The 18,105-nt window shown below is 32.4% G+C and overlaps 1 protein-coding gene across 1 annotated transcript; it reads right to left on the bottom strand.

Moving 5' to 3' along the window:
- Window positions 1-9,806: 9,806 nt before the first annotated feature.
- LOC114762130 (TMV resistance protein N-like) lies at window positions 9,807-17,239 on the bottom strand. The gene is made up of 8 exons (XM_028951588.1): window positions 17,174-17,239; window positions 15,345-15,670; window positions 13,684-14,722; window positions 13,276-13,575; window positions 10,944-13,173; window positions 10,204-10,243; window positions 10,067-10,101; window positions 9,807-9,946 (listed from the first exon to the last, which is right to left on the bottom strand). Exons 1-8 carry the CDS (start codon window positions 17,237-17,239, stop codon window positions 9,807-9,809), a joined length of 4,176 nt encoding a protein of 1,391 aa, XP_028807421.1.
- Between the last annotated feature and the right edge of the window lie 866 nt (window positions 17,240-18,105).

The following is an 18,105-nucleotide window of genomic DNA, read 5'->3' as shown; positions in this document are numbered from 1 at the left end:
GAATTACAGCAGCAACTTAGTGATGTCTGATTTAAATATTAAGAAAATTATTTAAATTAGTTATTTATTAAAAGATGTACGTTAGTTTTTCTCAAATACCTCATCTAATTAATGACATATATGCATAACCATCACAACCATGGAAACTTCCTTTATATATTCAATCAATAAAGATATACCGTTGATTTGGAGAAGAATCATATGAAAAAAAAAATGGATTAAGGTCTTATATTTAAAAATTATAATAAATTTCTCAATTAGTTTTGGGTTAGAGGGATTATTTTCTAGAAAGATGAATGGATTTGAGGAACTATATCACTTTGGTAACAATGGATTTTTTCTTTTTTTAAATAACCACAAATCTAAATATCCCATAAAAGCTTTAATCTGAAAATGTTTAACATTTGTAAACATATTGCTTGTAAGAGTTTTAATAGTATATAAATAAAAAAATTTTAAAAATAATCCTTCACATGATGGCTTTTGTTTTACGAGGGAACGTTGGCAGATGCTCTAAAACTCCATGTAAGTTTCACGAAATATTTAAATTACTAACTACAAAAACAAGGACTTGTTAATATGACAAATCACGCGGTTTACTGTGATGAACAAAAAGTTAGCTGGATGTGAATTGGCTCACTTATATTTGGTAGGTACAACTGACCGGCGACATAACTTTAGTGTTTTGGGTTAGGTTGTATTTTGGCTCATGTAGGGCCTATTTATAATACTCATCCGGTCCTTAATATAGAACCCAATTATTGAGTTGGTTTTGATCCTAAATATAAGACCCATTTCTTATATTTATCAATTTTCTCTAAATTACCCCTATAGATACTCCCTCAACCATAATCAAGTAAAAGAGGGAGAGGGGTATTAAGAAAGATGATTATGGTATTTTAGGAAAAATGTGTCACTTTTCTTATAATTAACTAACTTACCTAACTTCCTTAATATAATCAAATTAGTTAAATGGGTCTTATATTAAGGACCAGAGGAGTAGTTTATAAGTAAATTTTTTAACTATGATTTATAGAATATGAGCTTAGTATATAAAATAAATATTATCTCAATTTATATGAAATATGTTTATAAGTAATTTCAATCGACTGTCTAATAACCTAGCTTAGTAACTTTGGGTTAGGGTGCACTTTTAGCTCACTTATATTTAATAGGTGGAAGATTCACCAGCGATCTAACTTTTGTGCTTTACGCATCTGGCAGATTTGGAATCACTGTTCAGGTTTCATCCTCCCATCAGGAAGGATTAAGGAATAAGGAGAATGCTTCGCTTTCAAATTTTGTTTCAATTATAAATAGGTATTTGTTAGTTGTTACTTGTCACCCCTCTCTAATCTTAAATATAAATTCTAATTAATTAATTTACGCAAATTATTAATTAAGTTACTAACTTGTTATTATTATATAAAAATTATGGATCACTTTTTTCTAAAATCATGTGAGAGACAGAGAGAAAAACTTGTAAAATGAATGAAAATAATGTTGGAAAAATACTTGGCGGTAAAGTTTTACTACGTAATTTTAGCTACTGATATACTAACTCTGGTTTTTAATATAAGATCTCATTTGACTTTTATTTTCCTCCTAAATATAAGACACCAATTCACTTTGTCTCTTATATTTATGTATTTTTTCCTCAAGATAATCATTTTGATAATAGTACTTATAGCTAATACACTTGATTAGCAAGAATATTTTACAAAATACAATACCTATCTATTATAAATAACGAACTTAACTTATTTTCTTAATCTACTCAAATTAATTAACTAACTCTTATATTTAGGACTGAAGGTAGTATTATATTGGTGATAAAAGGTAATATAGTTCTTTCATGGCCCGCAACCAAAAAAAGAAAAAAAAAACATGACCAGTTCTTCCATGTAACGTCATGAAAATAAAATACGGTATACAAAAAACTTAAATAAAATAATATCTTGGGTTAGGTTGTAAGTTTGGCTTGGCATTGTCCTATTATTTCCATCTTCAATACAAAAGTTAGATAATGAATTTGTAAATATTAAAAAAATTATTTATATAAATCATCTGTAAAAACATATATGTTATATTTTCAAGAATATTTCATCTAATTAATCATTTGCGATGCGAACTATCAAATTGACAAAAATTCCTTTTACATGTACAGCCAAAAAAGGATAATTAATCTGGGAAAAAATTATAAATTTAAGAAATAAAGTAAATTGATGTGTTATATTTGGAATTCAAAATATATTTAAAGTCACAGAAATATTTCCTGGATTGAGGAACATTGACTGTTTCGTAAGAATGATTTTTTTTTAGCAACCATAAATCTAAATATGCCATATAAGTCTTAATCTGAAACTAACATTTGTAAACATTATTGCTTGCAAGAGTTTTTATAGTATATATAAATAATTTTTTTAAAAAAATCCTCCACATGATGGCTTTGTTTTTATGAGGGAACCGTTGGCAAATTGCTCTGAAACTCCATGTAAGTTTCACGGACTATTTGATTTATTAACTACAGAAACAAAGACCTGTTAATATGGCAAATCACGCCGTTTACTTGGATGAACAAAGATGCAATTTTCACTTACCGACAAGCTGTTGGTTGAAATGACAAGCAATCTCATCCTGTAAAAATTCAAACCTCAAGAAGCATATTTATTAGGAGGATTTTAACCTAAACATTTCTGACCTAATAGAGATTAGTCTCAAGTCTCAAATAATTTGAGGGTGCTCTTAAGTTATACCAAAAAAAAAAAAAAATGCAAGTTTCACTTTCGTTAATGAAAAAAATCAAAAGTCACTTTTATAAAGGAAAACTGACGTTGAAGGGCTGGCAGCTTCCAGGAAGGGACCGTTTTGCATCTAACCATTTGATTAGGGAAAATGGGTGTTATGATTTAGTAAATTACAAAAGCAATTTCGTGATGTTTGATTTAAATATGCTTTTAATTTTTAAATCATCACAGCCAAATGAGTGCTTGTCTTTGTCGGCCACAGAGAAGATAAAATGATGGGTAGGTTAAAATTTAAAAGGCATTTTAATGCTACTTTAACTATTCTTCATGTTTATTGGAAGCCGACGAAGATGAAGAAGCTCCAACACCCATGGTGCTATTCAAGGTTTTCTTCTCTGCGGCAAGGATGGAGTATGGCAATGAACAGGCTTCTTCCGAGCCAAATATTAAGCCCAGTTAATTGCCACAATTACCATATACTATCTCGGTTCCTTAATATAATTTCAGCGCTGGTTAACTAATTTTAAAAGATTAAAAAAAGTTAAATAAATTACTTTTAAGTGTTATATTTATAGTGTTTTGCCAAACTAATTTATGCGGTTATAAACTAATATATATAGTCTAATAGTATATACAAGTATTTTTAGAGAAATCATATAACATATATTATAATTAAATGCTAATTTTTTAACTTTCTTAATTTTCTCAAATCAATCAACTGAACCTTATATTAATGAGTTAAGTTGACCTGTGAAAATTATGGCAAAGTTTCGCTCATTTTCTCCTTTCAAGTCTACTTCGTTTTCATTCACAACGCGAATTAGAATCAGTTTAATCATAATATTCAACAATTTTGTGAAATACAACAACTTTTCCGGTTAACACTTCAATGGATTTAATCATTTCATCAATTCCAATTACATGTTGACAATTATATATATGTTCCAGTTTTGTGTCGACATCAGACCACATACCAGATTTCATAATACTACCTTCAATCTTAATTATAAGACTTTATTTATAAAAAACTGGCACTCTGGCAGTTTCCAAAAAGGGACGGTTTTGCAGCTAACCTTGATTGGCAAAAGTGGGTGCCATACCTTCCTTACCAAAAAAAAAAAAAAAAAAGTGGGTGCCATAATTTAGTGAATCACAACAGCAACTTTGTGATGTCTGATTTACTTTAATTTTTAAATCTTCACAGCTAAAGTGCTTGCTTTTGTCGGCCACAGAAAATAAAACGTGAGGAGGAGGGGCAAATGATGGTACATTAAGACTTAAAAAATTTGAAATGCATTTAATGCTCCTTTAGCGGTTGTTTCCTTTAAGCTTAATAAAAGCTTCTTCTTCCTCTTCTTCTTTTGAAAATGCAAATCCAAACATAAGTGAGATGACCGTACCATGTTTTTTCTTTTTTTTTTTTGGCCAAAAACCATGCTTTTCCATTAAAAAGTTGAAACGTGATTCCAAAAATAAATTCTATTTTTTTCCCTAAGCAAACAACTTTTTAAGCCTTTCAGCCTCATTTTTCTGACCAAAGACTTAAAAAATAAAACTAAGTAATTAAATACTAACATAATTAGGGTTGCATTATGATATCCATTGCTTCTGCCACAGATATAATTATCAATGCGTTGGCCAAAGAAAAAAATATCAATAAGCAAAGACTTGATTTATTCTTCCAGAAAAATTTTATGGAACAAAAAGTCATGGAATATATATCTTTTTGTAAATCGTGCATTCAATGTAACAAAAATGAAATTTTAAGTAGGCTAGTATCTTGGGTTACGTGAATTTTAGCTTGACATGTACACTCTAATCCTAAATACTACTCCGTCTTTTATTATAAGATTTTTTTTAATTAAATTGTGCGGTTTAAAAAAATAGTTAAAATTAGTTAAAAGTAATTAATATGTAACAAATATAATTTTTTTCAAATGTATCCCTATATATAAATGAGTAGATATGAGAGAGTAATAGTGAGATAAATGAATAAAAAGAATATATTAAATACATTAAACTAGGGGTAAAATAGGTAATAATATATTAAATGTTCAGACAAACTCAAACAAGATTTTATAAAAAGAAATAAAACTATTCAAAATATTAGATCTTATAATAAGGGACGGAGGGAATATGTAATTATTTCCAATGCGATTAGTTAATTTCTGCTGTTCAAGACAACTTTAAACAGAGCTTGTCAACCACCAAAATCAAGCATAATTAAAGGGATCAATTATTAAAGAGGAGAGAGATTCTGCTGAGTGCTTTCCTCTAATCATGAGCACAAAGGAAATTTTAACACGGTGGGTTTAACTTGTCTTGCATCATGAGTAAATTTTAACACTGCTTGATTATCTTGATGAGCCGTCCTTTCTAATTTTCTCAATGTACTCTCCCGTTCCTCTGCAGTTTTGGAACGAGGAAATGAACCCATAGTGGTAAAGATCAGTTTACTGGGTTGCCTTGGGCATAAACGCCTGGTATTTGAACTAGTTCTTTATGTTCACTTTTATAACCATCTGTGTGGTAAGCTGAGTCTTCAAGAGCCAAATGAACGCCAACTGAAAGAAAATTTACCATTTTCACATTGGAATACGTTTCATTTCCATGATAACCACTATCCCTTTATTTTATTTTATTCTTCGCATTGGAAAACTTGAGGATGCGTTGATTATGGTTGTCGTGAATGAACCAGATATATTTTATAGATACCAAAGCTATTGCAAGAGTCAAACTAAATAATGCTACTTCCATCCACTGATGACGGAAAAATGGTGTGGTAGGATCCATTGTGTCTGAACGGACATTATGGATCATCTAGAAGAATGATTACCACAATAACTATAATAAAACAGGTTGGCTTTCCTAAGTTATGGCACGTTTCGTTTATGCTCTGTTTTCAGGTCTACTTTGTTCTCGTCTACAAACTTCAGTATGTGAATCAGAATCAGTTCAATGATATTCAACAACTTGCATCGAAATCTCACTTGGAAGGAGCCATAGTTCATGCTCTGTTTTCTTTGCTCTGTTTTCATCTACAAACACCAACACGCTCATTCGTTAAAAGCAACTTAGTTTATTCACCTGCGAAGATTTTCATTAATGATTTTATATAATTATTATTTCCCTGGAATTGAATAACCCAACTGATAAAAAAAACCTCGAAATTCACTTCATTAAATATTATAACAAATAGACATTTTACAACATTCATACACACCACATGCTCTGCTTATGCGAATCAGAATCAGTTTAATTATATTCAACAACCTTGTGAAATTTTTCCAGTAACTATTCAACGGGTCTAGTCATTTCGTCAATTCCATTTATATCTTTTAATGTTTACTGACAATATTATACATACCTTCCAGTTTTGTGGCGGCATTAGGGACAATTTCCTGAATTAAACTATTCAATTCATTCCTATTGGACGAGGGGGGGGGGGGAATTTGCCAACGAAGAGAAAAATAAACATAGTAAACCGTGCAGAAATATTTTAGGAAAAGTCAAAAGTCACTTTGATGAAGGAATGGCTTTGGTGAGTCACAATGGCACCTTTGTGGGGTTCGATATAAATATTTTCTTATTTTCGAATCATCACAACCATTTTATTTAGGAGTTGTTTGGATATATACAAATCATAGTTTGGAAAATAATTTCAGAGAAAAAATGATTTTGAGAATAGATTTTTGAAAAAATAGATTTTGTAAAAAAAATGATTTTGATCAAGTGAGAGTGTTTGGATAGTTAATATCATAAGTTTTTTTTTTATATACAAATTATCAAAAAATATATAAGTTAATGTGATAATTGCATAAAGATAAATTTTAATTTATATTTTCATTTGAAGTGATAAATTTGCTAATAATCTAAATTTGTGAATACAATAAATAAAACATAAAAAATATAATTAACTGTTAATATGTGTATATGTATTTATAAAATATAAGATTAAAAATATTTTTTCAGAAGAGCAAAGGCGAAGAAATTTTCAGAAAAGAGGTGAAGTTTGTGATTCAATTTAGTGAGTGTTGTTATCATATACTATTGGCTGTATTGTGACAGGACATAATTATTACTTTAATAACTCAAAATTTACTTCCAAAAACAAAAATTTCCTATTTCTTCACAAACCTAGGTTTTGGGTTCCAAGTAGTTTTGAGCCAACCAAGGTTTTCTAAAAAATTTGGGTGTTTGGCAATTATCTGGCTTAAATTATGGTTTATGGTGAAAAAACACTTTTTTTTTTAAATTGCTAAACACCCTCTTAATTAATTTACTAACAAATATTCAAAACCCAATGAATAAGACCATTCTTTCTGACATAAAATTTAAAAAATAAATCCTAGTAATTAGATACAAACACAACTACGCTTGGATTATGACATCCATCTCCACTGCTATTGAGATAATTATTACTCCCTCCTCACTTTATTATAAGCTTCTAATGATAATTTTATATAAATTAATAAAGTTGGCTAAAATTAATTATTTAATGTAACCATCAAAATTACTTTCATAAAAAAATTAATTACATAAATTTGATTAATTAATTAGAAGTTTTATAGTTAGTTAGGGATGTTATGTGAAAAAAATTAATGCTTTAAACAAAATATGTTATATTAAGGACTCTGTCATTTCGACCAATTAAAAAAAAGGAATGTCGTTTGTTAAACGAGTTGATCGTGGTTGCTGGAAGCTTCTGTCAACTGTTGATGTCTGTATAATTATGCCTCTGCAAGAAACAAATAGTTCTTCTATTCTTATTATTCGCCTGAGCATCAAAGTCACATAGTTTTTGTAATCTTATATTTTTTAATTTCATTACTTCAAACAACAGGAAAGCACCCTGCAATAAAAGAAAGAGCCAAGGAGAATCAAATTCTCAATATTAATCCGGTGATAAAACACCAACTATGCTTATCTGTAACTTGCATTCAAATTTTGTCAAAAATGATTTGGAAAGTATCCTATGAAGAAGAAAGCAAACAAAACAATATTATATTATCACTCTAGAACTCTACTATTCATATATACAAATTAAAGTTATGATAAAAGAAATAAGGAGAATCACAAATAAAGACCCTCCAATATGCAAAATAACAGATAAGTCATTTGAATAAGTGAAATTACTCACAATGACCGGGTCTCAAATTGCCATTATGAAATCATGGCCAAATTACCAAAATATCTCAAATTGCCAGACACTTGATCCCCCAACCTCACTTTCCCTACTATTTAAAAAAAAAAAAGTTCTAAAAAAAAAAACAAAGGAAGGCCGTCGGTGCCGGAGCTCCGGCGGCCGGATGAAAAAATATATACTCCTCCGGTCCTAATTATAAGACCCAATTGATTTATTTGAAGAGATTAAGGAAGTAAGTTAAGTTGGTTATTTATAATAAATAAGTGTTGTCATTCCTAAAATATCATTGCTAATTAAGTATATTAGCTAAAACTATCATTATTAGAAGGATTATTTTGAAAAAAAATACATAAATATAAGAGATAAAATGGATTGGAGTCTTATAATTAGGACCAAATAAAAAGTCAAATGGATTCTTATAATAAGGACCGGAGGAGTATGTTGATGAAAAAATATATATATTTATATATATACACGTGTGGAATATAGCTATTGATCATATAGATGAATCACGTATTTGAAGAAGTCTATCAAACATGGTGTGACAACGCCGTATGTTGTTGGCGGAAAAAAAAAAAAAAAGACAACGCTGCATGTGACAAAATCAACTTTTTGGGACTGTTCCGAAAAGATACTGTTGGAAGACAACAGAAACGGAGCAAACGTGGGCAATTTTTTTTTTTAATTAGATTTACTTAATATGTTAAAATAAAAAGGAAAAAAAATCGAAGGTACTAAGAAGATGAACGGTATACCAATTATACAGCCTAATTTGGTTGCTATTATTAGTTAGCAGAAAAGAATAAATAAAGCTCTTCTCGCCCAAATACGACAATGATGGGTTTAGTTTGAAATCAAATCTCAATCGTTACAAGCACGCATGGAACTCAATAGCATCGTCTCGGGATTTGAATTCTCTTCGCTTCTTCTCCCATCCTCTTCCTCTCCACTACCCTTTTTTTTCCTTCACAACTATCGGATCAAAATTCCAATGATTCAGATTTGACATCTTATAAAAATAATATTATTAAAAAAATAAATAAATAAATTTAAACTGTTAAAATCTAGTCTAAACAATTAATAACTGTAATAAAAAAGTTGAAAAAAATTTGCTCTATAATAATAATTTGTAGATATGAGCTGTTCAAATTAGATTTTAATAGTTTAAATTTATTTATCTATTTTTATAATTATATTTATTTTTATAAAATATTGTAAAATATTAAATCTGGACCGTTGAAGTTTTGATCCAACGATTCTAAAAGGCCAAAGAAGGTAGTGGAGGGGAAGGGGATGGGAGAAGAAGGAGAGAGAATCCAAGTTCCAGCGCGCACAGGCATACATACAAACATCTTTTGAACATAGAGGGCCAGGCAACATTACAAAACACGTGAGATCAGAAAAGAAACCATCTAGGCCAGTTCAACGATGGGGACCCTGCACTCGTGGCCCGGGATATGGGATTTAGGCGAGTCATCCTAGAATCTGTTTCTACGGAAGCCATCCAATTGATTTTGGAGGGAAGACATAAAGAGCCGGCAGACCATGAACCCAGTTTCAATGTTCATTGTTTTGATGAACACTATAAATTTATCAGGCCTGAATCATTCAGATTTTATTTGAATAGTCCAAATTTGATTTTTTTTATTAATTTAAAATAATTATTTTAATATGTATAGAATCTAAAATAGAAATAATTTCTTAACTGCTATTCTTTCAAAAAATAGTTTTTTTCATTTAAAAATAATTAATTGAAAATTTTAAATCTAAACAATTCAAATCAGATATAGACGGTACAAATCTAATAAGTTTAGAGTGCTCATCAAGGTAACGAGTATTGAAACGGTGGTGTCATCAAGGAAGCTAGAAGCATGATTAATCGCGAATGGGAAGTACGCCCTTGCCGTGTGAGTCTAAAGGGTAAACTTGGCAGCTGACTTCTTGGCTAAACGGGGTCTCTCAGCAGGCTTCGGGTTCCACATCATTGCGCAAGGCCCTTTGGAACTTGCCCAGATCATTGACATGGATCGAAGCAGCTGAGTCTGATTTCTTTCTGTTAAAAAGAAAGAAAAAAAAAACCAAGGAAACAAGGACCAAGTTATGAGAGATCTTCTCTCAGATGTGCCTCGCGGCCAAGACAGATCAGCGCACATTAAACATACAAAATACAGACCAATAAGGATTTCAGGAGAGAAGGAGGGGTTCCACCTGCAGTGAATAAATGAAGAACAAAGCACATAAAAAAAACTCGTGTCAATATGTAGACAAAGACCTTCATATAAAAAAACTCATGTCAATATGTAGACAAACAGCTTAAGCAAGTGGATCGGCGATGTCTGAAGAACTGCCTCTGCTACAACAAATAGTTCTTCATATTATCTGATAGAAATTAATAACAGAATGATGGGTTTGCATCAGAAAGAAGATATGTTACTACAAGTTAATTCCAGAAGTTTCCTTAGTTAGCCTCCAATCAGAGCACCACCCCACATTAGATCAAATACTTACCCACAGTCGGCTAAGTAATGAAGAAGTTCTCCCATGAACAAGTTCTCCCAGGCTTCGCTATAGAAGTTGAACTCCCTTGTAAAAAAGGCAAGAATCCTTTTGGGGAAAAAAAAAAAAGGAAACAAAGAAGAAGAAGAACTTGTGAAAAATAGTTGATAAAATCACGACAAGGGAAGTAAATTTAATCCAAAAACTGATCATCACAGGGATACGCACCACATGTATCCAGTTATGTCATGGCTTCTGCACCAATATAATTATTAGTTATGTTGCAAAGTAACGATATTTTATTAAAAAACCGAATGGACATTTGTTTAGAGAGAGAGAGATATACCCGTCAAGTAATGAATAATAGGTAATTTATTTCTGATGAGTGTGATTCTTTGTAGATTCCAAATTTAATGGGGACAGCATAAGTAGCAACTCATTGACCTCGTCAGTTGTCTTGGACTCAGAATTCAGGGGAATAGGTTGAATTTCTTTGTTGAAGTGAGCTGATGTTGGTCATCAATATTCCGATGCCTCTTTGTTCGCGTACTCACCTTCAATTTTTTTTGTTGGAGGAAGTTTGCGTACTCTGAGACATATACTGGGAACCCCACATTCTTTGATCAAGCACTCACCAATCTGAAATTTCGAATTAACCAAACCATCACCACACCTGAATCTAAATTCAAGCTCCCCATCATAAGATTTTCTCCTTCTCTGAAGTTCCCGCAGCATGCATCCACGCAAGAGGGGATCATACCATTGAAAAACATTATCTGAATTCAATCTTATCATTGAATAGTGCCATCCTATTGGACCTTCCAAAGGCAAGCTTTTTGTCCAATCATTACTCCTATCTTCAATAAGGTATGTACATGACGACTGACATTGATCCCTTTCTTTTGAGGAGAAATGAGGCATGACAAAGCAGAAAATGAAACCCATTAAGTTTTCCAAATCTGGAGCAAGCTGAACGCTCACCCGTAAACCTCCATCTTTTATCGTCGAACTTTTGTGAGTAAACCAATCTGGAATGACACTTCCTTCAAAATTGCCATATTTTCCTTGCTCCAACGAGAAATTCACATATTTTAGTATCCCACGAAATGAATTCTCATCAACATCATGACAAGTCTTGTTTTGAGTACTCAAGCTTGACTTCGATTCCATTTGTTGAATGAAGGTATGATAATCCGAGGCATATATTTGGCAGACTCCACATGCTTCAACCAAACCATCGACTAACTTGTTATCCCTTGTAATAACAGAGAATTCAAATGACAGCTTCGGCTTGTAATTGGTGTTTTGATCATCCATTGTTTTACCCAACTTTATGAGTGTGGAAGGATCACACCATAGAATAACATGACGTGAATCAAAATTTTCGATGAGCATAGGAAATGGTAGGCATTTGCACCACTTACTATCATAATAAAGTTGGCATTGTAAGCTATAATGAGAGTCATGAGAACAGAAATGAGAAAGAACAGAGCAGAAAATGAAGCCAATTAGGTCGTTATTGGTTGAAGGAAGCTCAATAGTTACATAGTTCGAAGCCTTTGTTCCCTGATTAAACATAAACCACTCTGGAACTTTTCTTCCTGGGTAAACAAAACCTCCTCTTTGTTTTGTGTATACTAATCGCTTCAATGAGAAATATGCCCATTCAATGTCACGGGATGAAGAACAGTTCTCCAATTTCGAGCAATCTTTCAGATGTAGGAAACTCAGTTGTCGTGCAGAAGTTATTACAGTGGGTACAATCTCCAGTGACATGCAACCACTAGCATCAACAGTTTCGAGGAATGGCGGCAATTCTGGCAGAGAACGAAGTGTTCTACAATTCCGCAAGAAAATTTGTTCTAGATTTGAAAGATGCTTGATGCTGGCAGGCAAGCTCTCCGCATTACTTTCACTCAAGTCCAGTGAAGATAATGAAGAAAAGGAGTCCATGAATTCAGAGAGTTCATACAACTGTTCACAACCTTTAAGAGTAAGCCGTTGAAGATTTCTAAGATAACTAACTGAGGAACAGAGCGTTGGACCCAACAATTTTCTATCTGCCAACGATGAAGGTTCAAAATGAGAAGTAAGTTGTAGTGTCCTCAATGATGAGCATTCGTAGGCACCTAACTTTTCGATGGATGGTGGAAGCTCTGGTAAAGATTGAAGGCTTTTACAATTGCTTACGTAAAGACATCGTAGCCTCGAAAGATGTTTGGTATTGTTTGGAAGATCAGTTAATTTGAATGCTCCATCCAAATGAATTGCTTTTAGAGATAGCAAAGCATCAAATAAGCTATGGAGCTTTGATTTGTCAATTAATCCTCCAATATCATAAAGAGCAAGACTCTGAAGGCGTCTCATGCAACAAATGTCATTAATTGGAAGATATTTCAGTCTTGAGCAGTTGAGAACGAGGTACTGGAGTTTCTCCATACACCCAGTTGAAAAGTCCAATATCTCGACACTTGTGGGCCGTAAATCTAAATAAGTTATTTTGTCTGAAGTGAATGAAAATTCCTTGAGACCATTGCAGCCGACGACAATTAGCTTTGCGAGAGATTTTGACTGATTCTCAGATTTCAAACTCTTTATGTTTCTGCAATTAATAAGCATTACGCTGCTCAATCTCGGGAGAGATAAAATTGATGGATGAAGATGGCCTAAACTTTTACACCCACAAAGATCAACATGTTTAAGATTTTGAGCCGCCGAGAAATCTGGTAACTCTGTCAATTGTTTAGATTCAGCAAGGTTTATCTCCCTTAACTTCCCAAAATTCTGCAACAATTAAAATGAGAAATATTACATAGGAAACAAGAGTCTTAAATTTGAATTAAACTGCAAAATTTAAAGAAAAAAAACTCATATTTGTATGTTTACCTTTACTCCGTTCCATAATATTTTAAGGTGGTTGTAAGGCATGTGAAATTCAAGTAACTTCTCAGCACAAAATGACAATGGTAGGGACTCTAAGGGAAAATTGACCCATTCAAGATACCTTAATGAATTGGAAAATGCCTCAAGCCTTGAAGGGAGTTTTACACTGCAAGATCTTTTAACCTCGACAGAATAGAATTTCAGAAACATTAAATTAGGCATCTTTCTAAAGACATCAGCACTCAACTGTAGATCTCCAACTTGAGACAAATCTAAACTTATGCCTTGAATCGCATCACTTCCCTGAACAACACAAAAATCCAAAAGGAAAGTAAATAAATTACTTTATATTAACAATTTCTATTCAGTGATTATCAAATGTCTAATTAGAAAGGTAAGTATTTTTCCAACCTGATTATTTTCAAGCGCCTCACAGATCTCATCAGGATTACATAGTCGACTACGTCCTTCAGGATTTTTCACACACTCTTGACGAACAATTTCGAAAGCCATTGATGGAATTAAATCATGCATCCATACCCCAGAATCAATAGTTATCAGCGCCTTATCCATAAGGATTCTCAAACCAAAGCATGCTTGAAAGCCACGGCTCTCTAGCGTTGTCATTACACATCTTCTAGATTCACCTTTCAAAAAGAAAGCAACGAGTAAAAATATCTCTTTCTCTTCATAATCAAGTCCATCATAGCTCAATTTTAACACAGCTTGAATATCTTGATGGATCGTGTTTTCTAATTTTCTCAATGCACTTTCCCATTCCTCTGCGGTTTTGGCGTGTAGAAATGAACCCAAAATGGTTAAGGCTAATGGATTTCCTCCAGCATAAGCAACTGCTCTTTTAAAGAGTTCTTTATATTCACTTTTATAACCAACTTTGCGGAAGGCTTTGAGGTTGAAAAGCTTAAGCGCGTTGTCATAGCCCAATGCCTCGGCCTTGTGTATTTTATCAACTCTTCCCTCAAGCACGTTTTTATCTCTACTTGTCATGATGACTTTACTGCCAGGTCCCAGAGGAGGAGCTTCACTTTCCAAATAATCTAACTGCTGTGTGTTGCTAACATCATCAAGTACAATCAAAACTTTTCTACGATTGAGCCCTCCAAGGGATGTATCCTTTAATAGTTCTCGGAAAAGTTCGTCACCTACATATTTTAACCTATGGCTTTCTGACTCTTCCCTAAAATTTTCTAAGAAGCAGCAACTATCAAATTGAGAGCGGAGCTTGACAAACACAACCTTAGCCATTGTTGTTTTGCCTATCCCGCCCATCCCCCAAATCCCAATTGTTGAGGATTCTTCTAGCAATGACTCAATATGATCCAAATTCTCATTAATTCCAATAATATTTTCTAATATACTTCCTGAGTACCCATGGTTCAGTTTGTTGATGACGCCCTTGACAATATTTTGAATGAGTTCTGTGTCATCCCTAATATAAGAAAAAGAGTTATAGAAGAAAATATTAATGTACCACGTGAAAATTAATTAAGAAATAATATATTAATAAAGTGATAACTAATTGATGACGGTTTTTTTACATCACAAGATTATTATTTAAAAAAAAAGACAAATTTCTTCATAGTTTTATCAAATTTGTGTGGATATTTTCCTCCATTTTCAAAATTATTAAGAAGGATTCATTCAAACGTAAGAAATGTATACATAATTTACTCTACTATATGAGTTATTCGTAGTGACAATTAATTGTAAGAAGGGTTACGTTGAAGAGTTAAAAAATCAACTTTAATCTAATAGGGAAAAAAAGGGGGAAAAATCAACTTTCAGAGCTAAAGTATCCAATTTTGAGATGACACCATTTAAATAATGTTTTTCTCATGTAAACCCAACAATGTAAAGAAATTAATTTTATATGTCATATATACACGAGTATTGCAATGAACATGATCCAACATCATTACTCACTACCAGTTAATTAGTTGTCAGATAAGCTAATATGAAAAGAAAAGCACTTTATATGAATATGAAGACCAATCACAAGAATAATATGAAACTCTGATTCAGATACTTGGAGTTAGAGAATAAAGAGTGACCTGCAGTTGCGGGAGTCCAATCCTGCTAAATTTGCAATCTCAAAAAGTGCTTGTCTCCACTCCTCCACCTTCTCTACGTTTTTCTCCAAATGTTCTACGAATGCTTGCTCATAAGCTCCCCTTTGTTTGTGCACATGAGATGGGTCGATTTTGTAGAAGATAGGAACAACAATCTGTGCCTGCTGTTGTTTGCAGCGAAGGATCTGAAGGAGCTCATTCAAACACCATTTTGAAGTGGCATAGTTTTGAGATAAGACCACCACAGAGATGGATGAATCCTGAATTGCTTCAATGAGTGACTGGGAGATGTCATCGCCTTTGGGGAGCTTATAATCAATGTATGTCTCAATATCTCTGAAGCATTCGGTTTTTTTTTTTTAATTTAGACAAAATATCATGACAGCATTGTCCCTCATATGTACCATGAATTAAACGGAAAGGTTGCACCTTCAGTTGTAGGGTCCGTTGCGCCTGAAGGGGTGTTTTTTTTTTTTTTGGGCATATGAATGGTTGGCACGTAAAAGATGATGTTGATGTTTCATGCCAATTGCTCTGTTACTTCCCTGCAACTTCCCGCCAGTTAAAGTATGATGGTAGGGTAATTACTGTTAGTATTTTTTTATTTTAATATAAGAGTTACTTAGATAATTTTGATATATTAAAAAAGTTAAATAAATCATTTAATTATAATATAGCATGGCATGATTTTTTAAAAATATTTTTATAAATTATCAGATTATGGACTAATTTATAATATAGATAAACTATTCTGAGAAAAAAATGATAAATATAATAAACAAAGTAGATTAAAATCTTATATTTACAATCAAATCTAACCCCCTTAGTTCAAAAAACTTAGGAGAGTAATTGTTAATGATTATGTGGTCAATTTTGTTTGCAAGTGTGTTCAATGATAGGTTCTAATATTTGTTATTTTTGGGACCAAACTAAAATATAGTATTATTCAGAATCCAAGGCTTTGGCAGAATTGCATGCATCGGCCTTCAAGTGTGTTCAATTATTAGACGAATATTTAGGTAAATCAAACAGATATTTTGTTAAATGATAAACTTAATTTTATAAATTAGTTATAAAACTCTTATATTTAAGATTAGAAGGAGTATATGTTATTTTTCTGGGGTAAAGTAATTATTAAGTGAAGTCTTTGGGAGAATTACATTTGCATGTGAAAGTTTCTACGCAACCAAGGTCCAACAAAATGTGTGCCCTATGCTGAAAAGTTGATGTTGATGCTCTCATGCCAATTGCTTTGCTATTTCACTGCAACTTCCTCTGAAGGATTAATAATTACTCTGTTACTTCCCCGCAGCCTTCACCAAGTGATGGTGGGGTCAGAGTTTTACTTGTTAGAGATGGTTCTAATTAATGTGTGTTACTTTTTGGACCGCAACAATATCTGTTACTTAGAGGGTGTTTCGAAATGCTTAAAAATACTTCTTAGAAGTATTTTTCTGTAAAACGAGATAAACTCCTCCACATATTTATTTCGTAAATAGTAAAAACATTTTTAAAATTATGGTTTGGTTTACATCCAAACACCCTTTTAGAACTCAAGTCTTTCGCAGAATTGCATGGTTGGCTTCCATATTAAAGTGGTGCATATCCTCATTGGACAAGTTGGGAATGGAGTGAAGAATAAATGACCCGTCATGTACGGTTAATACGTGAAATTGAACGGATGGAACAGAAAGTGAATATGGCCGGCTGTTAAGAATGAAGGATAAAATTATTAGTCAATTGATATGAAGTGAAAAGTCACTTTTTGTTATGGAAAAACCATAAAATCACTTTGATAAAAGAAAACTTACATAAGTAAAGGGCTGGCACCCTGGCAACTTCCAGGAAGGGAAGTTTTTGCATTTAAAAGGCGTCATTTGGCTCCTCCTTTAGTGGTTAACTCATCGGGCTTTTCTCACTGCAAACAAATAGTAGTTGCTTTAACATAAAAGCTTTGTTTTGTTTTTTTTTTTCCCAAAATGTCAATCCAAACATAAGTGAGATGGGGTCTCCTATGATTTTTCATTAAAAAGCCACTTAATTGGGATGGCTGAAAATTCATTCCAAACACAAATTAGATCCCCCGGGGGGCGCGTGGATACAAACAATTTCGATTATATTTACATAACTAATTTCCAAAATTCAATGAATAATATGGGGCTGAACTGATCAGAAACTAAAAAAATTAAAACAATTAAATACTAACATAATCATGTGATATCCACTATACTACCACATATCTAATTATTAATAAGCAAATAATTGATTTATTCTCTAAAAAAATTTACAGGACTAACATCTTGAAATAGATACCTTTTTTATAAACTGTATAATTTTCAACACTTAATTGAAATTTTAAGTTGCAATTTTGGGTTAGGTTGTACTTTTGAGTAGGCATATGTACTACCTTGATCTTAAATATAAAAATTAGATAGCTAATGTTAAGACAAATAGAATAACACAAAAGCCTAGCCAATACACAAGAGCAAAGCCCAATAGGCCCAGAGTGAAATTACTAAGTGACTGACTGTAATTTATTTCTTACTGATGTATACGTGGCTTATCTCTATTCTTTCTAGGGTTTTGTCTTGTCTATATAATGTACAGTAACTGCCTTGTACAGTGTGCAATCAATACAATAGAATATTTTTTTTCTCTCATTACAAGTTTTATCTTGGTATCAGAGCCCTAGGCTAGCCACCATGGCAGAACAAACCTCTCACACAGAAAACCCAGGATCACA

The sequence above is a fragment of the Neltuma alba genome, unplaced genomic scaffold (genome assembly GCF_004799145.2).
Source record: "Neltuma alba isolate B1F8T4 unplaced genomic scaffold, ASM479914v2 tig00011195_pilon, whole genome shotgun sequence".
Lineage (NCBI taxonomy): Eukaryota > Viridiplantae > Streptophyta > Magnoliopsida > Fabales > Fabaceae > Neltuma > Neltuma alba.
Note: the sequence above shows the minus strand (reverse complement) of the source record. Positions and strands in the feature narration are given on the sequence as shown.